An 18,722-nucleotide genomic window follows, 5' to 3' on the forward strand; every position below is an offset into this window, starting at 1 on the left:
GAGCTGAGAAGAAGGTATATCCTTTTGCTTTAGGATAGAACTTTCTATAAATATCCGTTAAGTCCATTTGGCTCATGACTTCTCTTAGTCTGTCTACGTCTCTGTTTAATTTCTGTTTCCATGATCTGTCCATTGATGAGAATGGGGTGTTGAAATCTCCTACTATTATTGTGTGAGGTGCAATGTGTGCTTTGAGATTTAGTAGGGTTTCTTTTACGTATGTAGGTGCCCTTGTATTTGGGGCATAGATATTTAGGATTGAGAGTTCATCTTGGTGGATTTTTCCTTTGATGAATATAAAGTGTCCTTCCTTATCTTTTTTGATGACTTTTAGTTGGAAATTGATTTTATTTGATATTAGAATGGCTACTCCAGCTTGCTTCTTCTGACCATTTGCTTGGAAAGTTGTTTCCCAGCCTTTCACTCTGAGGTAGTGTCTGTCTTTGTCTCTGAGGTGTGTTTCTTGTAGGCAGCAGAATGCAGGGTCCTCGTTGCGTATCCAGTTTGTTAATCTATGTCTTTTTATTGGGGAGTTGAGGCCATTGATGTTGAGAGATATTAAGGAATAGTGATTATTGCTTCCTGTTATATTCATATTTGGATGTGAGGTTGTGTTTGTGTGCTTTTCTTCTCTTTGTTTTGTTGCCAAGATGATTAGTTTCTTGCCTCTTCTTGGGTATAGCTTGCCTCCTTATGTTGGGCTTTTTACCATTTATTATCCTTTTGTAGTGCTGGATTTGTAGAAAGATATTGTGTAAATTTGGTTTTGTCATGGAATATCTTGGTTTCTCCATCTATGTTAATTGAGAGTTTTGCAGGATACAGTAGCCTGGGCTGGCATTTGTGTTCTCTTAGGGTCTGTATGACATCAGTCCAGGATCTTCTGGCCTTCATAGTTTCTGGTGAGAAGTCTGTGTGATTCTGATAGGTCTGCCTTTTATATGTTACTTGACCTTTTTCCCTTACTGCTTTTAATATTCTTTTCTTTATTTTGAGCCTTTAGTGTTTTGACTATTATGTGACGGAGGTGTTTCTTTTCTGGTCCAATCTATTTGGAGTTCTGTAGGCTTTTTGTATGCCTATGGGTATCTTTTTTTAGGTTAGGAAGTTTTCTTCTATGATTTTGTTGAAGATATTTACTGGTCCTTTGAGCTGGGAGTCTTCACTCTCTTCTATACCTATTATCCTTAGGTTTGATCTTCTCATTGAGTCCTGGATTTCCTGTATGTTTTGGACCAGTAGCTTTTTCCGCTTTTACATTATCTTTGACAGTTGAGTCAATGATTTCTATGGAATCTTCTGCTCCTGAGATTCTCTCTTCCATCTCTTGTATTCTGTTGGTGAAGCTTGTATCTACAGCTCCTTGTCTCTTCTTTTGGTTTTCTATATCCAGGGTTATTTCCATGTGTTCTTTTCTTGATTGCTTCTATTTCCATTTTTAATTCCTTCAACTGTTTGTTTGTGTTTTCCTGGAATTCTTTCAGGGATTTTTGTGATTCCTCTCTGTAGGCTTCTACTTGTTTACTTGTTCTCTAAGGGAGTTCTTCACGTCTTTTCTTGAAGTCCTCCAGCATCATGATCAAATATGATTTTGAAACTAGATCTTGCTTTTCTGGTGTGTTTGGATATTCCATGTTTGTTTTGGTGGGAGAATTGGGCTCCGATGATGCCATGTAGTCTTGGTTTCTGTTGCTTGTGTTCCTGCGCTTGCCTCTCGCCATCAGATTATCTCTAGTGTTACTTTGTTCTGCTAATTCTGACAGTGGCTAGACTGTCCTATAAGCCTGTGTGTCAGGAGTGCTGTAGACCTGTTTTTACTGTTTTCTTTCAGCCAGTTATGGGGACAGAGTGTTCTGCTTTGTGTGTGTAGTTTTGTCCTCTACAGGTCTTCAGCTGTTCCTGTGGGCCTGTGTCTTGAGTTCACCAGGCAGGTCACTTGCAGCAGAAAAGTTGGTCTTACCTGTGGTCCCGAGGCTCAAGTTCGCTGACCGGAATCTGCCAACGCTCTCTCCCCGGTGGCCGCGACCAGGGAGATCTGCCCCACCCCTTCCGGGAGCCTCCGTACACCAGGGTTCCAGATGGCCTCCGGTGTTTTCCTCTGGAATCAGCAATGTGTGTAGAGAGCAGTCTCTTCTGGTTTTGCAGGCGTGTCTGCCTCTCTGAAGGTTTAGCTCTCCCTCCCACGGGATTTGGGTGCAGAGAACTGTTTATCCGGTCTGTTTCCTTCAGGTTCCGGCGGTGTCTCAGGCAGGGCTCCTGCCTCACCTGGGCCCTCTCCCACGGGAGCCCAGAGGCCTTATACAGTTTCCTCTTGGGCCAGGGATGTGGGCAGGGGTGGGCAGTGTTGGTGGTCTCTTCTGCTCTGCAGCCTCAGGAGTGCCCACCTGACCAGGCGGGTGAGGTATCTCTCCCACGGGTTCTGGGAGCAGAGAGCTGCTATGGCCGGGATCCGCGGGTGTGGGACTTCCCAAACACAGGACGGCCTGGTCCTAGAGGGATTCTGCCTCTGTTGTCCCGATTCCACCCGGCAAGTCACTTGCAGCAGATAAGTTAGTCTTACCTGTGGTCCCGAGGCATATTTGCTGGGTTCTGCCCACGGGCTCTCCGGTGGCAGCGACCAGGAAGATCTGCTGCCTCTTCCGGGAGCCTCCGTGCACCAGGGTTCCAGATGGCCTCCGTGTTTTCCTCTGAATCAGTAATGTGTGTAGAGAGCAGTCTCTTCTGGTTTCGCAGGCGTGTCTGCCTCTCTGAAGGTTTAGCTCTCCTTCCCACGGGATTTGGGTGCAGAGAACTGTTTATCCGGTCTGTTTCCTTCAGGTTCCGGCGGTGTCTCAGGCAGGGCTCCTGCCTCACCTGGGCCCTCTCCCACGGGAGCCCAGAGGCCTTGTACAGTTTCCTCTTGGGTCAGGGATGTGGGCAGGGGTGGGCAGTGTTGGTGGTCTCTTCTGCTCTGCAGCCTCAGGAGTGCCCACCTGACCTAGCCGTAAGGTATCTCTCCCACGGGTTCTGGGAGCAGAGAGCTGCTGCGGGCCGGGATCCGCGGGTGTGAGCTGGAGTCTAACTTCTTGAATTGTGTGTATATATTGGATATTAGCTCTCTATTGGATGTAGAATTCGAAAGATCTTTCCACAATCAGTTAATTGCTGTTTTATCCTAATGACAGTGTCCTTTGTCTTACAGAATCTTTGCAATTTTTTGTCTTACAGAATCTTTGCAATTTTATTAAGACCCATTTGTCAATTCTTGATCTTAGAGCATACGCCATTTGTGTTCTGTTCAGGAAAATTTCCCCAGTGCCCAAATGTTCAATGCCCTTCCCCACTTTTTCTTCTACTAGTTTGAGTATATCTGGTTTTATATGGAGGACCTTGATCCACTTGGACTTGAGCTTTGTACAGGGTGATAAGAATGGATCAATTTGCATTCTTCTCCATGCTGAGCTCCCATTTAACCAGCACCATCTGTTGAAAATGCTATCCTTTTACCACTGGATTGTTTTAGCTCCTTTGTCAAAGTTCAATTGACAATAGATGTATGGGTTCATTAATGGCTCTTCAATTCTATTATATTGATCTACCTCCCCGTCTGGGTAGCAGTATCATATAATTTGTATCATTATTGCTCTGTAATAAATATTGAGATCAGGGATGGTGATTCCCCCAGATGTTCTTTTATTGTTGAGGATAGTTTTTGCTATCCTGTTTTTTGTTTGTTTGTTTGTTTGTTTTTTTGTTATTCCAAATGAATTAGCAAATTGTCCCTTCTAACTCTATGAAGAATTTAGGTGGGATTTTGCTGGGGATTGGATTGAATTGTAGATTCCTTTTGGCAAGTTGGAGATTTTTACAATATTAATCCTGCCAAATCATGAGCACGGGAGTTCTTAACGTCTTCTGAGATCTTCAATTTCTTTCTTCAGAGACTTGAAGGTCTTGTCATACTGATCTTTAACTTGCTTTGTTAAAGTCACACTAAGGTATTTCATATTAATTGTGATTATTGTAAAAGGACTTGTTTCCCTAATTTTTTTCTCAGCCTGTTTGTCCTTTTAGGTGAGGAAGGCTGCTGATTTGTTTGAGTTAATTTTATATCCAGCCACTTTGCTGAAGTTGTTTTTCAGTATTAGGATTTCTCTGGTAGAACTTTTGGGGTCACTTAATTATCATATCATCTGGAAATAGTGATATTTTGACTTCTTCCTTTCCAATTTATATCATTTTGACCTCTATTTGTTGTCTGATTCCTCTGATTAGGAATTGGAAAACTATACTGAATAGGTAAGGAGAGCGTGGGCACTTGTTTATTCCCTGATTTTAGTGGAATTGCTTGAAGTTCCTCTACATTTCCTGTGACGTTGGCTACTGGTGTGCCAAATACTGCTTTTCCTATATTGAGGTATGGGCCTTGAATTCCTGATCTTCCCATGAGTTTTATTATGAAGGAGTGTTGAATTTTAACAAATGATTTCTCATCATCTACTGAGATGATCATGTCGTTCTTTGAGAAAATTTTGTAAGAGGATTATGTTTATAGACATCCACATATTAAAACATTATTACATCCATGGGATGAAGTCTAATTGATCATAATGGATTAGAGTTTTTGTGTGTTCTTGGATTCTGTTTGCAAGAATTTTATTGAGTATTTTCACATTGATATTCAGAAGGACAATTGGTGTGAAGAACTTTTCATTGTCGGGTCTTTGTGTGGTTTATGTAGAAGCATAATTGTGACTTCATAAAAGGAGTTGGACAGTGTTCTTCTGTTTCTATTTTGTGGAATAGTTTGGACATTATTGCTATGAGGTCTTCTATGAAGGTCTGATAGAATTCTAGATTAACATATCTGGTCCTGGGTCTTCTGGGAAAGAGTGTACTTTTTTTTATCTTTATTAACTTGAGTATTTCTTATTTACATTTCGATTATTATTCACCTTCTCGGTTTGTGGGCCAACATCCCTGGCAGGACCAAGGGCTTCCCCTTCCACTGGTGATCTTACTAGGATATTCATTGCTACTTATGAGGTTGGAGCCCAGGGTCAGTCCATGTATAGTCTTTGGGTAGTGGCTTAGTCCCTGGAAGCTCTGGTTGGTTGGCATTGTTGTTCATATGAGGTCTCGAGCTGTCGCTTCTGTCTTTGACCCGCAGAAAAGAGCAACACCACAATGTTCTTCTCAAAGCAGTTTATTCAGGAACCTTTCTTGCTGCATACAAGCAGCAATCTCTTTTTTCTTTTCTTCTCTCTCCCTTCTCTCTCACCCCCAGCCCCCGAGCACACTCCCTTATATCCTCCTTCAACTCTGCCTCCTCAGTACAGACTGCATAATCTCAGTTCATAGGTTCACATCACATGGCCTATTCTTTCGTCATGGTGCATCTGCGCAGTTCTCACAATGGCTGTGGCTAGTTTCAGGTGTGTGAGGAAGTCACGTGCTAGTCATGAGACTTAGCTGCAGTCCCGGGCGCCATCTTTGGACTGCCGCCACACTCGCTCCCCACATCGAGCCCCTTCAAACTCTTCCAGACCTTTCTCTGATTCCTTCAACAGGGGTCCCGATCTCAGTTCAGTGGATTGCTGCTGGCATTCGCCTATGCAATTGCTGTATTCTGCATGTGTCTCTCAGGAGAGATCTACATCTGGTTCCTGTCAGCCTGCACTTCTTTGCTTCATCCATCTTATCTAATTGGGTGGCTGTATATGTATGGGCCACATGTGGGACAGGCTCTGAATGGGTGTTCCTTCAGCCTCTGTTCTAATCTTTGCCTCCCTATTCCCTGCCAAGGGTATTCTTGTTCCCATTTTAAAGAAGGAGTGAAGTATTTGCATTTTGGTCATCCTTCTTGAGTTTCTCGTGTTCTGTGCATCTAGGGTAATTCAAGCATTTGGGCTAATAGCCACTTATCAATGAGTGCATACCATGTGTGTTCTTCTGTGATTGGGTTACCTCACTCAGGATGATATTTTCCAGTTCCATTTATTTGCCTATGAATTTCATAAAGTCATTGTTTTTGATAGCTGAATAATATTCCATTTTGTAGATGTACCACATTTTCTGTATCCATTCCTCTGTTGAAGAGCATCCAGGTTCTTTCCAGCTTCTGGCTATTATAAATAAGGCTGTTATGAACATTGTGGAGCATGTGTCTTTGTTATATGTTGGGGCATCTTTTGGGTATATGCCCAAGAGAGGTATAGCTGTGTCCTCAGGTAATGCAATGTCCAATTTTCTGAGGAACCTCCAGACTGATTTCCAGAATGGTTGTACCAGTTTGCAGTCCCACCAGCAATGGAGGAGTGTTCCTCTTTCTCCACATCCTCGTCAGCCTTTGTTGTCACCTGAGTTTTTGTTTTGAGTTTGTCATTTTTATTGGATATTTTCTTTATATACATTTCAAATATTAAAAATTTCTAGGTTTCCCCTCCAGAAACCCCCCATCCAATCCCCATGCCCTGGCTCAATGAGTGTGCTCCCTCACCCACCCACACACTTCTGCTGCCCAGGCCCTGGGTTCCTCCATGTGTATTTGGTTGGTGCTTTAGTCCCTGGGAGGTCTGAGGGGTCTGGTTGGTAGATATGATTGTTCTTCCTATAGGGCTGCAAACCCACTCAGCTACCTCAGTCTTTTCTTTAACTCCTCTACTGGGACCCCATTCTCAGTGCAACGGTTGGCTGTAATTGGTATCTCTGAAACCGAGTATTGTTAGGTGAGATCTCAACCCACAAATTATTTGAATAGATTCAGGAAAGAAAACTTGATATATATTCTATTAACATAAAAGGTCAACATGGAAATAAAATGAATTTTCTTTTTTTAAACTTTTTTATTAGATATATTTATTTACTTACATTTCAAATGTTATTTCCTTTCCCAGTATCCTGTCCATATGTCCCCATGCCTCCCCCCTCCCCCATACGGGTATTCCCAACATCCACTCCTCCTACTGTTCTCCCCATATTCCCCTGGACTGGGGTTCCAACCTTGGTGGGGCCAAGGGCTTTCCCCTTCCACTGGTGTCCCAACAAGGCTATTCTCTGCTACTTATGCTGTTGGAGCCCTGGGTCAGACCATGTATAGTCTTCCGGTAATGGTTTAGTCCCTGAAAGCTCTGGTTGGTTGGCATTTTTCTTATTAGGTTGCAAGCTCCTTCAACTCTTTCAATCCTTGCTTGGAAGTTTGTTTTCTATCCTTTTACTCTGCGGTATTGTCTGTCTTTGTCACTAAGTCGTATTTCCTCTATGCATCAAAATGCTGGGTCTTCTTCTTCTTTTTTTTTTGTTTTTGCCCTTTTTTTTTTTTTTTTTTTTTTTTTATTAACTTGAGTATTTCTTATATACATTTCGAGTGTTATTCCCTTTCCCGGTTTCCGGGCAAACATCCCCCTAATCCCTCCCCCTCCCCTTTTTTATGGGTGTTCCCCTCCCCATCCTCCCCCATTGCCGCCCTCCCCCCAACAATCTAGTTCACTGGGGGTTCAGTCTTAGCAGGACCCAGGGCTTCCCCTTCCACTGGTGCTCTTCCTAGGATATTCATTGCTACCTATGAGGTCAGAGTCCAGGGTCAGTTCATGTATAGTCTTTAGGTAGTGGCTTAGTCCCTGGAAGCTCTGGTTGCTTGGCATTGTTGTACATATGGGGTCTCGAGCCCCTTCAAGCTCTTCCAGTTCTTTCTCTGATTCCTTCAACGTGGGTCCTATTCTCAGTTCAGTGGTTTGCTGCTGGCATTCGCCTCTGTATTTGCTGTATTCTGGCTGTGTCTCTCAGGAGCGATCTACATCTGGCTCCTGTCGGTCTGCACTTCGTTGCTTCATCCATCTTGTCTAATTGGGTGGCTGTATATGTATGGGCCACATGTGGGGCAGGCTCTGAATGGGTGTTCCTTCAGTCTCTGTTTTAATCTTTGCCTCTCTCTTCCCTGCAAAGGGTATTCTTGTTCCCCTTTTAAAGAAGGAGTGAAGTATTCATTTTGATCATCCGTCTTGAGTTTCATTTGTTCTAGGCATCTAGGGTAATTCAAGCATTTGGGCTAATAGCCACTTATCAATGAGTGCATAACATGTGTGTTTTTCTGTAATTGGGTTACCTCACTCAGGGTCTTCTTTATTTATCCAGTCTGTTAGTCTATGTCTTTTTATTGGTGAATTGAGTCCATTAATGTTAAGAGATATTATGGAATAGTGATTGTTGTTTCCTGTTATTTCTGTTGTTAGAGATGGAATTAATTTTGCATGGATATCTTCTTTTGGATTTGTTGCAAGAAGATTACTTTCTTTCTTTTTCCAGGGTGTAGATTCCCTCCCTGTGTTGGAGTTTTCCAATTATTATCCATTGCAGGGCTGGATATGTGGAAAGATACAGTGTATGTTTGGTTTTGCTATGGAATATCTTGGATTTTCAATCTACAGTAATTGAGAGTTCTGCTGGGTATAGTAGCCTGGGCTGGCATTTTTGTTCAATTGGGGTCTGTATGCCATTTGCCCAGTTTTTTCTGGCTTTAATATTCTCAGGTGAGAAGTATGCTATAATTCTGATAGGTCTGCCTCCATATGTTACAACACTTCTTTCCCTTACTGCTTTTTAATAATCTTTGTTTTGTGTATTTGGTGTTTTGACTATTATTTGATGAGAGGAGTTTCTTTTCTGGTTCAATCTCTTTGGAGTTCTGCAGCCTTCTTGTATGTTCATCAGCATCTTTTACTTTAGGTTAGGTAACTTTTTTTCTGTAATTTTGTTGAAGATATTTCCTGGCCTTTTAAGTTGGGAATCTTTATTCTCTTTTCTATCTATTACCCTTAGATTTGATCTTCTCATTGTATCCTGGATTTCCGGGATGTTTTGGGTTAAGAGCTTTTTGCATTTTGTATTTTCTTTGACTCTTTTGTCAATGTTTTCTATGGTATTTCTGCCACCGAGATTCTCTCTTCTATCTCTTTTATTCTGCTGGTAATATTTTGGTCTATGATTCCTAATCTCTTTCCTAGGTTTTCTATCTCCAGGGTTGTTTCCCTTTGTGATTTCTTTAATGTTTCTATTTCCAGTTTTAGATCCTGAATGGTTTTGCTCAATTTTTACCCTATGTACTTGTATTTTCTTTTAATTCTTTAAGGGATTTTGTGTTTCTGCTTTAAGCACATTTATTTGCTTACCTGTGTTGCTTTGTATTACATTAAGGCAGTTATATATGTCCTTCTTAAAGTCCTCTATCATCATCATTAGATGTAATTTTCAAATCCAAATCTTGCTTTTTTGGTGTATTGGGATACCCAGTATTTGCTTTGGTGGGAGAACTGGATGCTGCTGTTGCTAAGTGGCCTTAGTTTCTGTTGCTTAGGTTCTTGTCCTTGCCTTTTGCCATCTTCTTATCTCTGGGGTTAGCTCGTCTTGCTGTCTCTGACAGTGGCTTGATCCTCCTGTAAGCCTGTATGTCACCACTTCTAGAAACTGGCTTTCTCCCAGTAGGATCTGGATACAGAGAGCTGTGTTACGGGGTCAGCTCTAGACACAGGCAGAACAGAATGGGCTCCAAAGAATCAGGCACATTTCCTCGTATTCATATAATGAAGTGTATCCAAGATCAGAAATAAGCTGGATTCAACACAGTTACACTATTCCTGTTCAGCCATTATCTCTGTGGATGGCAAAGTCTGTGATATCATGCCGTTTTTCTTCCCTTAATATAAAGTATAAACCTTGAAATCTGTACAGTAGCTACTCTCACCCTGCCTTACCCACATAGTATGTTACCCATAGTGCCCCACTCCATTTTCTTTTGAGTTAACTATAGTCAATCATTGCTCAAGAATATTACTTAACACTATTATTTTTACTTTAAAAGATATGTTTGCTTCCTCTAATGTGTGTGCACAAGTGCCTAAGGAGGCTGCAAGAGGGAATTGGATCCCCTAAAACTGGAGTTACAGGTGCTTGTGAGCAGTGTAACATGAGTTCTGGGAAACAAACCTAGGTCTTCTGCAAGAGAGGTGTACTCTTAACTTCTGAGCTACCGGTCCAGCCCACTGTTTTAACTTCATTCCAATGTATTGTAGTTGATCTTCTATAACATTGTTAATATCTTAGTTTGCCTGGTTTATTTCATTGTCATTGTCTGAAAGGTTCAGTGCTGTCTACAGTTTTTGGCATCATTTAACTTTGTGAAATGCTTCCTCTTCAAATCAAGAAGTAATCACTGTTGTGTTATTTTCTCTTTCAGTGTGAAAGCTTGTTTCATCACCACTGTAGGCTGCCAGTACCTGGCTGAAGTCCTCAGGAACAACCATAAACTGATGTTCCTAACACTTTCAAAGAATAAGCTAGAAGACTCTGGTGTGAAGCTCCTGTGTGATGCTATAAAACATCCCAGATGCCAATTATCTCAACTCAAGTGGGTGTCATCAAGGTCATAGTGATATCTTTGAGGGTGGCAGAAGATGGGAAATTTATGTGCAGAAAGGAAAACTGAAAATCCAGAGCAGGCCTATGAAGATGGCTCAATAATTAAGAATACTGCATGTTTTTCCAGAGGACCCAGGTTCAATTCTCAGGTTCCACATTGTAGCACATAACTTTCTGTGTCTCCATTTTCATAGGACCCACCACCTTCATACAGATATCATGCAGGCAAAGCACCAATCCACATAAAATATAAATAAATAAATAAATAAATAAAATAAGTAAATAAGTAAATTAATATATACATAGATACATATACACACCATAGGGGAAATAAAGCAGGTATCAGTGGTTGTATTAAAAGACGCTCTACAAACTCAAGCCTTGAGGCAATGATTCTTTACTGCTGGCTGATTGCTAATCTATCTAAGCATGATGTATCTAGACTGGGCATCCTTACAGATTTGATTATCTAGGTGACTGTAATATGGGTGAACAAACTGTTAGAAATGGTGCCAAGATAAGTACATGTTGTAATGACAGATGTGTACCTGGATGAAGAGATGCTAAGTTGGATGAATGGATGCATAGACTTATACATAAAACCATCTGTACGTGACTGTTGGTTGCATGTATGAGATAAATGTTTAAGTGTGTGAATGTATTTAGTTGGGTGAGTCCATGGATTCAAGAATGGATGAATGCATGGTAGGATGGATGGGTGATTGATGATTGCTTGTTTCAATGGACAGAAGCATGCATAGTATTGAAAATTCTTACATGGATGTGAGTAGATATGAATACCACATAGATGATTGGATGGATACAGGGATGGATATCCACTGGAGATGACAGAAGAGATTGGACATCTCATTAACTTGTTTGAATGGCCTGATGTGGCAACTGCTTTGGCTGCCATAACAAAAATAAAATGACTCCTCAGACAAAAGATTTATAAACACAGTAGTAGAGAAAATAAATATGATTGTACACCAACAGGGATGGATCTTTTAGAGCACCAAACAAGTAGTTTGTTCTAAGCTATTTTCATTAAGGTGAAAATTGTTGTCTTCTCCCTGTGTCTTCACAGTTATACAAGATTTCATCCCAACTGATTTTATCTTAGTTGCCTCTGAAAAGATTCTGTCTTAAAGTCCCGTCCCAAGGAAACTTGTGGATTAGAACTTCAACAGACGAATTTTGAGGGGAGATCATTTAGCCATTAGCAAAATGAATCTAAATGGTTCAAATCAAAAGGTGTCAAGGTTCTTGAGGTGTAGGCTCAGAATTCACCAACATTTGCCCCCTTTTTTAACTGTAGTTCACAATGCAAGATCAAATTTCATCCCAGGTTCAAGGTCTGGTACAGCAGACTATTAATGGAACTACTAGTTCACTACAAACATGGATACTGAGAATGGGCAATTGTGCCCACAACTGCCAATGAAGGGAAATGTTTGTTAACACTGAACTTTTAGAGTCTGTCCTCAGATGGAATGCAGTGAGCATACTCTAAATAGCTAAGTCACCAACCATGCATATTCCTTTTTACCCTGACACAGAATGGTTCCTCTCTGTTGTAGCTTGAAAGCCTGTGAACTTACTGGTGCCTGTTGTGAGGATCTTGCTTCTACTTTTACCCAGTGTAAAACCTTGGGTTGGATCAATCTGGTGAAGAACGCTTTGGACTTCAATGGATTGGTTGTGCTATGCAAGGCTCTGAAACAGAAAACCTCTAACCTGAAAGAACTAAGGTAAGTTGGCCTCTATTTTTCAATATAACATGAATCCTTGGGGCTAAGAAAGGATTAATTGAAATCTGAAATGTGCAGCTAATAATATGACCATTTAAGTTTGATAGAAATAAGAGTTGGGGAGATGGCTCAGTCCATACAGTGATTGCTATATAAAATAAGAACTAGAGTTGGTTCCCCAGAAACTACACGAAAAAATCATGCATGAGCTTGCAATTGTAATCCAGTACCAGAAGTGTAATACAGGAGGATCCTTAATGTACATGGCCAAGCAATCTATTCGAATTGGTAAGTTCCAGAACAATAAGAAACCCCATCTCAAAAATCAAGAATGATTCCTGAGGTTGGCCTCTGACCTCTGTCTGTTACACACATGTGACCAAAATGCAAGTAGACCAATAATAAGGTGGCTGGTCACACCAATGATAATCCTGCTGTTGTAAAACAAGTAAGCACACCTTGTCAAGAAACTCCACTTCTCACTGATGGACTAATTGTTGTTTGGAAAAGGGACACTATAAAATATTCCTTTAAATTAAAGTTAAAATGGATACAAGTTATGTTCTGTCACTGCACAGAGGGAAGGGGTAAATGTTACAGCATTATTAGATTAAGTATAATGACCCTCCTTTTTCTGTGACTGATGAGTGCCCAAGTACTGGTGGTACTTGGGACTTTTATAAAGATATTACATAAATATGCTTGTAAACACAATTTTATGCAGAGAGACCTGACTTAAGATTGTTCAGCTCCACAATATGAAGGTATATAGTCATTTATGTTTTTTTCCAGAACAGTAGTCATTAATAACATGAGACATCATTTTTGACATTTCAACATTTTAATATAAAATGGCCTTTGTATTATGTAATTTGATTTTTGCCCACCTGGAAATTAATGTGAGTTCTATCAGAATATTTAAGATAGGCTAAGTGAATTAGGGTGGTCTGCTTTTATATAAAGGTTTATATTATGCATTTTCATATAAATATGTGATTCAGAGTAATTTATATAAGCATATTTTATAAATATGATGTACACCAAATAATTATTTTAAAATTCTCAGCATTTATCTCTGCATTTCATTTTCTCCCCTATGGTCTTCAAACCAACATGTGACTAAGGTAATTTTTATGAAAATATATGAATCAGGTGCACATCCGTGTTTGGATTGTGTACAGGAGACAAGAGAACATCCTCTTATGGACATCCATCATCAGATGCCATCCTCCTCAGTAATTTTGAGATAGGAATTCTCACTGAAACCTGTGACAAACTAATTCTGAAAGACAAATTATCCACCAAGGGTCCTGCTAGTCTCTGTCTTAATGGATCTTAGAAATCACAGTGATAAGCCAACATTTCCAACTTTTTTGTGGGTGTTAGGAATTAGCCAAAGGTTATCATGCTTGCGTAGCAGATACTTCACTAAGAGTTATTTATCCAGATCCCCAAGATCAGGTTCATTTTGAGTAGTTATTAAGGTACTCATTTCTAGGAACATGAAATCAGAGTGTCCAACCTTTTGGCATTGCACCATGGCTCACACAGAGCTAACTCTCAGAAACTGTGCAGCCAGTTTACAAACAAAATCTTATTCTTCAGAGGAAACTTAACTTTTTTTTTCATCTTTATTAAATTTGGTATTTCTTATTTACATTTCGATTGTTATTCCTTTTCCCATTTTCCGGGTCAACATCTCCCTGACACCTCCACCTCCCCTTCTCTATGGGTGTTCCCCTCCCCATCCTCCCCCCATTACCGCCCTCCCCCCAACAATCACGTTCACTGGGGGTTCAGTCTTAGCAGGACCAAGGGCTTCCCCTTCCACTGGTGCTCTTACTAGGATATTCATTGCTACCTATGGGGTTGGAGCCCAGGGTCAATCCATGTATAGTCTTTGGGTAGTGGCTTAGTCCCTGGAAGCTCTGGTTGCTTGGCATTGTTGTTCATATGGGGTCTCAAGCCCCTTCAAGCTCTTCCAGTTCTTTCTCTGATTCCTTCAACGGGGGTCCCATTCTCAGTTCAGTGGTTTGCTGCTGGCATTCGCCTATGTATTTGCTGTATTCTGGCAGTGTCTCTTAGTAGAGATCTACATCTGGTTCCTGTCAGCCTGCACTTCTTTGCTTCATCCATCTTATCTAACTGGGTGGCTGTATAAGTATGGGCCACATGTGGGGCAGGCTCTGAATGGGTGTCCCTTCTGCCTCTGTTTTAAACTTTGCCTCCCTATTCCCTGCCAAGGGTATTCATGTTCCCCTTTTAAAGAAGGAGTGAAGCATTTGCACTTTGGTCATCCCTTTTGAGTTTCATGTGTTCTGTGAGTCTAGGGCAATTCAAGCATTTGGGCTAATAGCCACTTATCAATGAGTGCATACCATGTGTGTTTTTCTGTGATTGGGTTAGCTCACTCAGGATGATATTTTCCAGTTCCATCCATTTGCCTATGAATTTCATAACGTCCATTGTTTTTTATGGCTGAGTAGTATTCCATTGTGTAGATGTACCACATTTTCTGTATCCATTCCTCTGTTGAAGGGCATCTGGGTTCTTTCCAGCTTCTGGCTATTATAAATAAGCCTGCTATGAACATAGTGGAGCATGTGACTTTGTTATGCGTTGGAGCATCTTTTGGGTATATGCCCAAGAAGGGCATACCTGGGTCCTCAAGTAATGCAATGTCCAATTTTCTGAGGAACCTTCAGACTGATTTCCAGAATGGTTGTACCAGTCTACAATCCCACCAACAATGGAGGAGTGTTCCCCTTTCCTACATCCTTGCCAGCATCTGCTGTTGCTGGAGTTTTTGATCTTAGCCATTCTGACTGGTGTGAATTGGAATCTCAGGGTTGTTTTGATTTGCATTTCCCTTATGAGTAAAGATGTTGAACATTTCTTTAGGTGTTTCTCAGCCATACAACATTCTTCAGCAATAAATTCTTTGTTTAGCTCTGAACCCCATTTTTAATAGGGTTATTTGTCTCCCTGCAGTCTAACTTCTTGAGCTCTTTGTATATTTTGGATATATGAACTCTATCAGTTGTAGGATTGATAAAGATCTTTTCCCAATCTGTTGGTTGCCATTTTGTCCTAACAACAGTGTCCTTTGCCTTACAGAAACTTTGCAGTTTTATGAGATCCCATTTGTTGATTCTTGATCTTAGAGCATAAGCCATTGGTGTTTGGTTCAGGAAATTTTCTCCAGTGCCCATGTATTCGAGATTCTTCCCCACCTTTTCTTCTAATAGTTTGAGTGTTGATAGACCTTTTCATGGCTGCAATCATTCGCATGTGGCTCATGAGCAACAGGTTGAATATGCCTATCAGATATTGGGTTAAAATATTTATATTCTTACCTCTCTGTCCTGGAAGAAAGATCCAAGCTCACTTCCTTAATATTTACTCTTGCAAATTATGCTGCCCCTGGAAATATGAAGTGACTGCAAGATTTTTCTTACTTTGTGCAACCTGGAAATTTAGAGGGTACCAAGCTGTAGTGGATGCAAAACAAAATAGAAAAAAGTAAGTTATCTATCATTTTCTGAGCCTTCTAGCTGTGTTATTCATTCCTACTCAGCCATGTTTATTCTGTACCTCTGGGGAAGGTATCAGTTCCTCAGATTTAGTTGGCAAAGTAAGAGTCATTAATTTGATGTGAGAAGTTAATTTATAGTTATCAGGTAATTCTGTAGATCTTATGAAACCCGGTAAGTGTATATGTTTCTTCTTGTCCTCTTACCCCACCATGGAACGCCTCAGATGTTAATATGTGCCCTAGACACATGGTTTGTTTCTAGAGGACAACACTACTGGAAACATAAAAATTAACACAATGTGATGGTTTGAATGAAAATGTTTCCTATAAGCTCAGATATTTGTATATTTGGTCTGCTGTTGATATTGCTATTTCAATACTTGAGAAAGTATGTCATTGGGACAGGTTTTGAGGTTGTAAAGCTTCATACCATTCTCAATGACATTTCTCTGCTTCATGCTGTGTATCATGATGTGACCACTCAGCTTCCTGCTCCTGCTGCTACTCTTCCCTGCCACCATGTTGAGAGACTCTTATCCTACTGGAATCATTGGCATTTTTAGGCAAATAGACATTTCCTACTATATGTTGCCTTGTTCAGTTTATTTTTTTTAATTTCAATAATAGAAATGTAATTAATACAGAATGAAAATAGGAATCAGGTTGTGTGTGTGTGTGTGTGTGTGTGTGTGTGTGTGTGTGGTGTGTCTGTGTGACTGTGAACGTATTGTGTGGATACAGATGCATGAGAACAGTTAGCTATAAGGATAAGATCAGACCTTCTCATCATGGAAAGAATTATAATTTTGGGCTTGAAGAAGGAAATCCCCAAGCTTTCTTCATAACTTTTATGCAAAACCCTAAGGCTTTGATGGAATCAGTGGTTCCTACCAACGTTCTGGATGTTGATATGAAACTGAAATAGATGATGGTTTGGGTGTAAAATTCCTTACACAGAGATGGCCAAAGTAGAAGCTGCAGAGAGGCTTAGTCAATTAAAGTGCTTGCAGCTGAAGTATAAGTACCCGAGTTCAGATTTTTTACCCTCCACATAAAACAGTTGATTGTGTCCTCATGTGTCTGTGTCCTTAGGGCCAGGAAGAAGTGTGGTGAGTATAGCCTTCTGGCTAGCCAATCCATGAATGGCAGCTTCATTAAGAGACCCTGTCTCACAAAGATAAGTTGCAAAGCAATTGAAGACATGTCACCTTGACCTCTGACAGACATGTAAATGCTTACACACATACATAAACATACATACACACACACATACACACACAAGCACATATATAAACATGAGGGCAAACTAATTTTTTCTTTAATTTTTAAAATTTTATGTGTATGTACATTTTAGCTGCATGTATATTCTGTCTCAGAATCAAAATTTGGTATGAGATCCCTTGGAACTGGAGTTACAGATGGTTCTAAACTTTAGTGTGGGGAATTGAACTAGAGTCCTCTACAAAAATAGTCAGTGCTTTTAGCAACTGAGTTATCTTCCCAGTCCCCAAATTAGTTTTTATGACAGAGTCTGGATGTTAAACATGTATCAGCATACCATTTCATAACTTAAATATGCCACCCTATTAGAAAAAACATCAGCATCTCCTGAACTTAGCCTTAGAAAAACTATGAAGGGAAAATGAGAAGTTGAAAAGCACAAATGAAAGAATAAACGTCTAGAGAAATGAGTCTTGAATTAAGAGCACTTGCTGCTCTTGCAGAGAATTCAGCTTCAGTTCCCAGCACTCAAAGTGACTGCTCACAATTGCAAAACACATGGTTCTTGGAGATCAGGTGACTTCTGATTGTCATGAGTACCGTTAAACAGATTGTATACATATGCTCAAATAGGCACATGCACACAGAAACTAAAACTTTTGAATTGTAATAAAATTACAATTAATGAATTAATGCTGCTTGTTCTTTGCATCTTTCTAGACTGCGAATAACTGACTTTGATAACAAATCCCAGACATTTCTACTTTCTGAGGAAAAGGAAAATAAATTCTTGAATATCGAAGATGATGAGTAAGCAGAAGCAGAAAACAAAGGTAAACTTCCTGATGCAAGAACAATGGATGTATTGTGACATCAAACTACTTCTGAAAGAAAGAGAAGAGGATCTTTGTTTTGTTCTATCGTGTAAAAATTACAGGTTGTAAACATTCTAATGAGATAGGAATTCTTTAAATCCATTCAGATGAGTTTTGCAATTTAGATGCAGCTTTTTGTTTGCACTAGAGTTTCAGACAGGCCATACAAAGACAATCATGCTAAAATATAATGATATGTTTTTCGCACACTGCTTTCTTAAGCACCCAATAAAGTGTTAAGTATCTTTAAATAATGGCTTGGAATCTCTTCTCAAGAGTTTTGGTCTTTTGTTGGATTACTGGAGTTATGGTGTAGGTCCACCCAAAAAGTTGTTGGGGAATTCTTAATTGGCTATGCATGAGAATTCAATAGCAGTGAGCTAAGACTGGACACTCTGATAATGGAAACTGATGTTGTCTTGTGTTTCATATTATCCAAGTCTACTGACTTCTAGTTCTGAATGTTAATGCATATAGAGTTGTGTGTGTGTGTGTGTGTGTGTGCATGTGTGTGTGTGCGTGTATGTGTATGTGTGTGTGTGTATGTACATGAGCATAGTGACCTGCAAAGACCACAAGTGAACCTCAGATCTCTGGGAGCTGGAGTTTCAGGCAGTTTTGTGATGTCTGTAACAAGTATTTGGAAGTGAACTTACATTCTGCAAAAGCAGTATGTGAGCTTAACTGCTGGGTCATCTCTCCAACCTATCATCCATCTTGGTATAGAAAGATGATGGCTATGCTGAGGTCCCCAAAAAGGCTGACCTGACTTGATTCTTAGTCCTACTAGCAATCTAATTCTGAGATTTTTCTCTAATGTTTCTGGATGAAGGCATTTACAAGCTCATTTTAAAAGAAAAAATTTGAAAACAGCACATTTTTTTATAATTTCATTATTTCTTTGAGAATTTCATAGTCTGTATTTTGATCATATTCTCCCACCCTCCC

At 40.2% G+C, this 18,722-nt stretch overlaps 1 protein-coding gene across 1 annotated transcript in view; it reads left to right on the forward strand.

Annotated features, from left to right (window-relative positions):
- The window catches only part of LOC116893439 (NACHT, LRR and PYD domains-containing protein 4B-like), a 38,800-nt gene extending 21,087 nt beyond the window's left edge, over window positions 1-17,713 (forward strand). The window contains exons 6-8 of the mRNA XM_032895206.1: window positions 10,211-10,381; window positions 11,973-12,143; window positions 17,620-17,713. Of these exons, the coding sequence (XP_032751097.1) occupies window positions 10,211-10,381; window positions 11,973-12,143; window positions 17,620-17,713 (436 nt within the window). The remainder of the gene's footprint in view (window positions 1-10,210; window positions 10,382-11,972; window positions 12,144-17,619) is intronic.
- Window positions 17,714-18,722: the final 1,009 nt, after the last annotated feature.

The sequence above is a fragment of the Rattus rattus genome, chromosome 2, assembly GCF_011064425.1.
Source record: "Rattus rattus isolate New Zealand chromosome 2, Rrattus_CSIRO_v1, whole genome shotgun sequence".
NCBI lineage: Eukaryota > Metazoa > Chordata > Mammalia > Rodentia > Muridae > Rattus > Rattus rattus.